The sequence below is a fragment of the Nannospalax galili genome, unplaced genomic scaffold, assembly GCF_000622305.1.
Source record: "Nannospalax galili isolate Female #2095 unplaced genomic scaffold, S.galili_v1.0 scaffold1212, whole genome shotgun sequence".
In the NCBI taxonomy this organism is placed as follows: Eukaryota; Metazoa; Chordata; class Mammalia; order Rodentia; family Spalacidae; genus Nannospalax; species Nannospalax galili.
The window spans coordinates 53,683-62,809 of record NW_008331994.1 but is presented as its reverse complement, the minus strand read 5'-3'; the positions used below and the strand labels follow the sequence as shown (position 1 = coordinate 62,809).

Sequence of the window (9,127 nt, the reverse complement as noted above, 5' to 3'; positions counted from 1 at the left end):
AAATTTATTCCTTGAAATCTTATTCCTATTCTACGCAGTTTTCCCAAATTAAATGTATTAAATTCCAATGTTTCTTTGTCACAACTGCTTAGAAACACAATATTCAGTGTATATTATTATTACAAATTTTAATTATTCAAAACTATATGTATTTTTACTTATTTGTTTTGTTCTTGTTTTTTTAAATTTTATTATTTTTATTTTATGTGTATACGTGTATTGCCTGCATGTAGGTAAGTGCACCTGTGTCGTGCGAAGCCCATGGAGGTCAGAAGAGGCTGTCGGATCCCCTGGGACTGGAGTTACGGACAGTTGTTAGCTGCCATGTGGGTGCTGGGATTCGAACCCAGGTCTTCTGCAAGAACAACCAGTGTTCTTAACCACTGAGCCATCTCTCCAGCCCCTTGTTCTGTTTTTTGATGGCGCTGGGGATTAAACCATGGGCCTTCCATATGCTAGGCAAGTACTCTACCACTGAGCTATATCCCTAGTCCTAAAAACTAAATTCTAAACCATGCATGGCAGCACCTGCTAAATAATTCCAGGAGAGGCTGAGGCAAGAAAACTGCGTGAGCCTTGGAGTTCCAGGCCAGACTGCTTCAAAAAGCAATAAATAAATATAAACTTATTAAATATATTTTGCATATTATAAATCTATAAAATAAATATCAATTAATTAATCATACATTTCGTGGGTTTGTTTTGTTTGTTTTGGCCTCAGCTGGCCTGTAACTCACTATTGTAGACCAGGCTGGCCTCAAACTCACAGAGATCCACCTGCCTCCACCACCCAAGTGCTGGGATTAAAGGCGTGTGCCACCATATTTGACATTCCTTCTAACCTTTGAAAGGTGACTGTGCCATATGATTTATGATCCATGTATACCAAATCTTAAAGGCTAAGATTACCTGAAGAGCAAACTATTATAAGAAAAGTTAGATACTCTGATTCAGATTTCACAATATAGAAAAAAAGCTACATAGTTTATACAATAAGCTGTTTATACTATATGTATTTTAAGCTTTATATATCTTTTTTTGTTTGGGATTTTTTGTTTGTTTTTGAGATGAGGGCTTCCTGTAGCCCCAGCTGCTGTCCCCAAGGGGAATGGTCTCCCCGTGGGCTTTAGAATACTGCCCTTCTTCTTTTGAACACCTTCTCTCAGGCAGGCACAGGCTCTTTCAGATTCCTTTGGTAAACATTCTCAGACTAGAACCCTACCTCTCAAAAAATAACTATATACCCGGCATGGTGGCGCATGCCTTTAATCCCAGCACTCAGGAGGCAGGGGCAGGTGGATCGCTTGAGTTTCAGGACAGCTGGGACTTCAGGGAGACCCTGTCTCAATAAAGACACACAAAAAAAAAGTCTTCATTAAAAAAAAAATACTGATTGCTGTAACACAGCAATACTGAGTCATTTTCAAGTTTTGGTAATCCATCTCCTTAAAAGGAACATAAACTCAGTAATGGATGGAAGGGAGTCTGCTTTATCTGTTTAACGTTCTTTTAGGTTATTTCACTGAGCATTTCATATAACAAGTGCATAATAAGTGGTCTGACTGTTAATTAAATATTGACAACCTTCTTGGATTCTGAGTAACCAAGTGTACTGGGAGAGAAATCACTATCCAACTTCCCTACCTGCTGGAGGCCAGGCCTTGATGTAGCCTGTGCAGTGGACTACCACAAAGTGAGGTCCTCCTTCTTTCACAGAGCCAAGTCCATTCCTAGAAGAGTTACATGAATCAGAAAGAAAATTCTACAGTGTACACCTTTCTTTAAAAAAAAGCATTCATTCATCCATTCATCCATCTATTCGTGTGTCTGTCTGAAGTATATGTGTGGGTGCATGTGCCACCATGCACATGTGGAAGTTGGAGGTCAGAGGTAAGGACAACTTGAAATCAGTTCTCTCCTACTTTTATAAGGGTTCTGGGGATTGTACTCAGATCATAGCAACTGCCTTAAACCAATAAGCCATTTCACTGGTCCCAGAGTAAATGTTGATTCTTTTAAAATTTTACATTTGTCAGGGCTGGAGAGATGGCTCAGTGGTTAAGAGCACTGGCTGTTCTTGCAGAGGACCCAGGTTTGATTCCCAGCACCTACATGGCAGCCAATAACCATCCATAACTCCAGTTTCAGGGGATCCAAGGCCCTCTTCTGACCTCCACAGGCACTGCATGACACGGGTGCACTTACACACATGTGGGCAAAACACTCGTACACATAACATTAAAATAATAAATAAAAGCCAGGCATAGTGGCGCACGCCTGTAGTCCCAGCACTTGGGAGGCAGAGGCAGGCAGATCTCTATGAGTTCAAGGCCAGCCTGGTCTACATAGTGAGTTCCAGGACAGCTGGGGCTACAGGGAGACCCTGCTTCAAAAAGACAAAAATAAATAAATATATCCACCATGTGGGCTCAGGTCATCAGGTCTGACAGCAAGCGCCTTTACCCACTAAGCCATATCACCACCCCTGCAAAATAAATCTTAAAGATCAACAATTCTTTTAATGTTAGCCTCTTGGATGTTTAGAAAACTCTCCAATCTGAATCAGTGCTTACCCTTTCCCACCCAATAGTGTACACCATGTTTTCAACCCTTGTCAAAGTAAACAACAAAAGCATGCTATGAAAAGTAAAATGCATAGAGTAGTAGCAACTACCTTAAACATAATGAACAAGAGAAGTTTTTAAAATTCAGAAAAAAAGTCACTGTGAAATGAAAGATGTGGGTGAGGACTGGTAAAGAAGGAAAAAAATGGCTGGGCATGGTAGCATGCACCTTGAATCCCAGCCCTTGGGAGGCAGAGGCAAGCAGATCTCTGTGGGATTGAGGCTAGCCTGATCTACACAGTGACTTCCAGGAGGGTTGGGACTAGGGAAACCCTGTCAAAATAAAAAAAGGAGGAGAGGAAGAAAAAATGATACTGCTATCCATTGATCTTCCTTGCTTAGGATCTTACCTGCATCTATTCCTCAAAAAGCTCAGTCTATTCATGGAAACTGGGTCCACAGAGCTATTGCCACACCTGTTTTAACCATCAGAGAGAATAAAAGGGTCAGGCTGGTGATGAGCAAACTTTCAGTAACAATAGCAGGATAACTGGATGCAACTACCTGTGAAAACCTGGTAACAGTAACAACAAGAAAGGAAAAAGGTATGCCAGGCTGAATAGTTTTGAAACTTTCTACTGTTTTGTTTGTTGTCTGGGGCTTGGGGGAACTTTTTGTTGTTTTTGTTTTAGATTGGATCTCCTACAACCTATGCTTGCCTTAAACTAGCTATGTATCCAAGGATGATCTTGAATTTTTGAAGAACATCCTGTCTTAGTGCTGACATTCTTAATATCTAGTTTTATATGGTACTGTACTGAACACACAGCTTCATGCATGTTAAGCAAGCACACTTCCAACAAGGCCACATCCCTGGTCCAGTTTTTTCTTTTATTTTAAAAAAAAATTATGTGTACACAGTGTGCAGTGGAAGGCAGAAGATAACTTGCAGAAGTCAGTTCTCTTCTTCCTACATGTAGGTTCCAGTAATCAAACTCAGGTCATCAGGCTCACACCCAGCTCCTCCATAACTTTTGACTACCCTAAAATTTGAAGTAAAGAATATTCCATAAACTCTTCAAATGCAATCTCTCTACATCAGAAGTTGGTAAACTTTTTCTGAGAAGGACCAAAGAGTAAGTATTTTCAGTTATGGGCCACACAAATCCTTACAAATAGTCAGCTCTGGCATTAGAGCACAAACAACCACAGACAACACGTAATTAAACAGGCCAGGCAGTGCTATAAGGTTCAGTGAAATTTTATTCATAAAGAACTACCATTCTCTGACTTCTGCTGTACATTAAGTACAACTTGCTCTATCTGCTACATGTCATCATTATTTACCTTGTTCCTGCCTTAGCCATGTTCACATGTTAGGACCCCTCCCCTAATCCTACTTTCCCCCCTCATTTCTTCTTCTGTTTTGCTTTATGCTTTTTTTTTTTTTTTTTTTTTTTTTTTTTTTTTTTTTGGTGTTTTTGAGACAAGGTCTCCCTGTAGCCCCAGCTATATAGACCAGGTTGGCCTTGAACTCAAAGAGATCCATCTGCCTCTGCCTCCCAAGTGCTGGGATTAAAAGCATGTGCCACCACATCCAAGATAGGCTCTCACTGTGTAGCTTAAGCTAGCCTAGAATTCATGATCCTCCTGCTTCAACCTTCAAAGTCTGGGACTATAAGCATATACCACCAAGGCTGGCTTGTTTTGAGACAAGGTCTCACTATGCAGCAATGGCTGGCCTGAAACTTCCTACGCAGGCCAGTTTGGCCTTGTAGCCTCCTCCTGCCTCAGCCTTCCAAATACTGGGATCACAAGCCTGTACTATCATGCTTAGCTTTTCATTTCTTTTTTTAAAGAAAAAGATAAGGCAGGTATGGTGGCACACATTTGTGATCCTAGCACTTGGGAAGTAGAGGCAGGCAGATCAGAATTCTAAGACCATATTCAGGTACACAGTAAGTTTGAGGCCAGCCTAAGCTACACGATACTTTGCCTCAAAAAAACAAAACAAAAAAATTGACAAAACTTGGGGCTGGAGAGATGGCTCAGCGGTTAAGAGCACTGACTGCTCTTGCAGAGGACCCAGGTTCAATTCCCAGCACCCACATGGTGGCTACGAACTGTCCTTAACTCCAGTTCCAGGGGAATCCGAAGCCTGTGGCATTGCACAACACAGGTGCACTCACATACATGCAGGCAATATACTCATACACATAAAATAAAAATAAAAATAAAATATTTTTTAATTGAAAAAATTTTACAGAGTTAAATATGTACCATGCTCCTTTCTAAATATATTTACATATAATCCTTCATAATCCTTCTAGCAACCTTTGAAGTTTGACAATAATATCACCTCCAATATTACGTGATAAAATCAAAGCAAAGGCATCCAGTCTTCCAAGGTTTTAGGAAATGTTGCAAAAACTAAACTTCAAATCCACAGAATACTATGGATTAAAACAAAATTCAGCAAGATACAGTGGTATACCCCTGTAGTCCAAGCTACTTGGGAGACTGAAGGGGGAGGTCACTTGAGTCCAGGAGTTTAAAATTAAGAGACCATATCACAAGCCAGGCGTGGTGGCGCATGCCTTTGGTCCCAGCACTTGGGAGGCAGAGGCAGACAGATCTCTGTGAGTTAGAGGCCAACCTGGTCTATATAGCAAGTTCCAGGCTAGCTGGGGCTATAGTGAAACCCTACCTCAAAAAGACTAAAAAAAAAAAATACAGACCATGTCACAAACAAACTCTAGAAGTCTAAGTCCAGAGGCTCCTCTAAACCATTAAGATATATAATAATAAATTTTGTGCCTTTCCCAGGAAATCTTTTTAAATCCATTTCTCCTAAGCATGCTCACAGTACAATGTAACTTGTCTCCACTATACAACCTGAACTTATTTCCTGACTTTTATAAATGTCTTTTCTTAGTCAGACATGGTGACACCTGCCTAAAATCCCAGCACTTGGGAGATGCAGGCAGGAGAAAGGAATTCCAGGCCAGACTGAGCTACATGAAATACCATCTCAAAAACCCAAAAAGCAAAATAATAGCAACAGAAATGTTTTCTTTTTTTCTTTATTTTTATGTCTATGAGCATTTTGCCTGCATGTATGGAAATACACCCATGTGTACAATGCCTGCAAAGGCAGAGGAGGGCATCAGATCCCCTGGAACTGAGTCACAGATAGTTATTAGCTATCATGTGGGTGTTGGGAACTGAACCCAGGTCCTCTATAAGAGCAGTCAGTGCTCCTAAGTGCTGTGTCATCTCTCCAACTCCCAGAAATACCTTTTCTTAAACCAGGTGTGACAGTGCATACTATAATAGAAGCTGAAGCAGAAAGACCATAAGTTTGAGATCTGGGAACATAGATGTTGCCTTGTGATATAATTGAGGGAAAAAAGTAGCTCTAGAATTACACTACTATGGACTAGAACAAAATCCTGTACCTTGCCTCTATCTGACACTATATAATCTTGGAAAGTTAATGGTTTGTTTGATTTTCGATGTATTTTGTTTAATAATGTGTATGTGTTTATGTCTGTGTGTGGGTCTGTGCAGATGAGTGCAGGTGCCCATGGAGGCCAGAAGCATTGGATCACCCTGGAATTGGTGTTACAAGTGGTTGTGAGCTGCCTTCTGTGGGTATTTGGAACCTCTGAAAAAGCAGTGGACTGTCTCTGTAAGAGCAATATAAGCTCTTAAATGCTGAGCCATCTGTCCAGCTCTAGAAGTTAATGTTTTTGAATCCATGTGCATGTGTATGTGGGTGCAAACATATGGAGGCCAGAGGTCAACCTCAGGTGTACTTCCTCAAGGGCTGCCCATCTTCATTCTGGAGAATGTCTCTCAGTGAGATCTGGGGTTTCCCAATTAGGCTACACTGGCTGGCCAGCTGGCCTCAGGGATCCAACTATCTCTGCCTTTCAACAATAGGATTATAAGGAGAGTCACCACACCTGGTTTTTTACATAGGTGCTAGGGATCGAACTCAGGTCCTCATGCTTGCACAACAACACTTGCTGAGTTACCTCCCCAGCCCCTGAATCCACTTTTTAACCAATAAAATAGTAACCACGAATCTTACTCTATAGTTGTGGGGATGAAATAAGACAGATACAAAGCACTATCAGTTTTTGGCATAGGAATGATTCAGTAAATATTATTATTTATCATACCAAACATAATTCTGTGATAATAGATCTGGGTCTTCAGAGTTAAATTTAATCCAATTGTGGCTAGAAATATAGCTCATTGCTACAGCATTTGTCAAGCATGTGTGGTGAGGCCCTAGATTAAAACCCCAGTCTTGGGGCCTGGAGAAATGGCTCAGCGGTTAAGAGCACTGACTGCTCTAGCAAAGGACCTGGGTTTGATTCCCGGCACCCACATGGTGGCTACAAATCATCCTTAACTCCAGTTCCAGGGGAATCCAAAGCCCTCTTCTGACCTCCTCAGCATTGCACGACACGGGTGCACTCACATACATGCAAGCAATACACTCATACACATAAAATAATAAAAATAAACCTGCCTTACTCAGAGATGGAGGGAGGGAAAAACAGAGGGAGGGAAGGAGGGAGGGATTATTAATACAACTGAAGCTTGAAATTAAAATGTTAATGCCTTTGACAAAAGTGGAAGTCTCAGCTCGCCAACACAATCCTAAGCTTCACACTCACCTCATTCGGCAAATAAATGATCTTCTTGAGCCCATACACATCCTCATGGAAGACTGTTGACCTTCCTTTTTCACTGTTCCAGTTTTAAGATCCAGGATCCGCCCTGAAGAAGGATGTGAAGAGGAATCTGGAGTTAAGCCTTGTGAGTGGGGAACAGGGAAGAGATACTGGAGGCAAAGGTCAGTAAACATCCATTCATACCTTCCAGCCTTCTGGAAGTTTCTGACAGAGATGCTTTTTTTTTTGAAGTGCAAACTATTTCAATCCTCATCTAAGAATCTCATTATTAGTACCAAGACAGCACTGAAAACAACTCTGAGAGAATAAAGTAGGAGTGGAAAGTCATAGTAGAAAGAGGCAAGGCTATATTCGTATGCCTGATTTTTTACAAAATTTTATTATTATTATTATTATGTGTGTATGGCTGTGCATGCATGTGACGATCAGAGGACAGAGCTGTGGAGTTGGTTCTACCTTTATACAGGTTCCAGGGATTGAACACAGGTTGTCAAGCTTATGTGGCAGGTACCTTTACCCACTGAGTCATGTAGCCAGCCCACTACTAAATTTTACATGCACACACACGCACACACACACACATGCACACACGTCCATACAAAGAATGTCAGATATACAGAAAAATGTATCTGAGGCCAGGCATGGTGGCACATGCCTTTAATCCCAGCACTTGGGAGGCAGAGGCAGGCAGATCTCTGTGAGTTCAAGGCCAGCCTGGTCTACATAGTGAGTTCCAGGACAGCTGGGGCTATAGGGAGACCCTGTATCAAAAAAAGACCAAAAAACAAAATGTATCTGTCTAAAGCCAAAATCATTTCTTTTATATAAAAACCAAGGGCAGGGGCTGGAGAGATGGCTCAGCAGTTAAGAACACTGACTGCTCTTGAAGGGGACCCAGGTTCGATTCCCAGCACCCACATGGCAGCTACAAACCATTCTTAACTCCAGTTCCAGGGGAATCTGATGCCCTTTTCTGACCTCTGTGGCATTACACGATATGGGTGCACTCACATACATGCAGGCAATACACACATACACATCAAATAAAAAATAAATATAAACCAAGGGCAACTTTTGGGGAAAAGGAAAACTACAACACTGAAATGCATAAAATCATGAAAGAGGGGGAAACTAAAAACCAACATTAATATGATAATGGCCCCTGTAGAAGTACTGGAATTTCTCACATTTTAAATACCAGTTTTTATTTGCTTCTACTTTTTTTTTTTTTCAGTCTTTTTTGAGACAGGGACTCACTGTAGCCCAAGCTGGCCTGGAACTTGCTATGTAGACCAGGCTGGCCTCAAATTCACAGAGATCCACCTGCCTCTGCCTTCCGAGTACTGGGACTAAAGGTGTGTACCACCATGCCCAGCTTGCTTCTACTTTAAACCTTCCTATAGGTGCCTAGGGACAGATGTCATCACATGTTAGTAAAAGGAATGAATTTATTAAAATGCAGTAGAAAGGGAATGACACGGTAGAAACACAAGTAATGACAACAACAAAACACCTCTATAAAAGTCCTCTAAAAAATTAAAATCTGTTATCATAGAAACTAGCAAAGTCAAGAAGTGGGTAGAAAGAAAAAGTACCAGGTAATTACCTACAAAAATGACACAGAAACATAGACAATTCTTTTGGTGTTGGGGGACTACTGTAAACTTGAGTTTCACTCTTTTGCTTACAGTATTATTAAGAGACAAGTAAATTTTAGTGAGAAAAAAAATCACTGATGAAACATTTTCTAAGAATGAGCCACAAAGTGAACATTCTACATGCATGACACAGGTGCACTCACATACATGCAGACAATACACTCGTACACATAAAATAAAAATAATAAATAAAATA

The 9,127-nt window shown here is 40.9% G+C and overlaps 1 protein-coding gene across 3 annotated transcripts in view; it reads right to left on the bottom strand.

Annotated features, from left to right (window-relative positions):
- Arnt (aryl hydrocarbon receptor nuclear translocator) overlaps window positions 1-9,127 on the bottom strand; it is a 68,160-nt gene that overhangs the window by 18,934 nt on the left and 40,099 nt on the right. For 2 of the 3 annotated variants that reach the window (XM_008827075.3, XM_029560608.1), the window contains 3 exons: window positions 7,256-7,358; window positions 2,975-3,040; window positions 1,645-1,730 (listed from right to left, as the gene is read on the bottom strand). In XM_008827075.3, the coding sequence (XP_008825297.2) occupies window positions 1,645-1,730; window positions 2,975-3,040; window positions 7,256-7,358 (255 nt within the window). The remainder of the gene's footprint in view (window positions 1-1,644; window positions 1,731-2,974; window positions 3,041-7,255; window positions 7,359-9,127) is intronic. The other variant, XM_029560609.1, reaches the window with a different exon arrangement.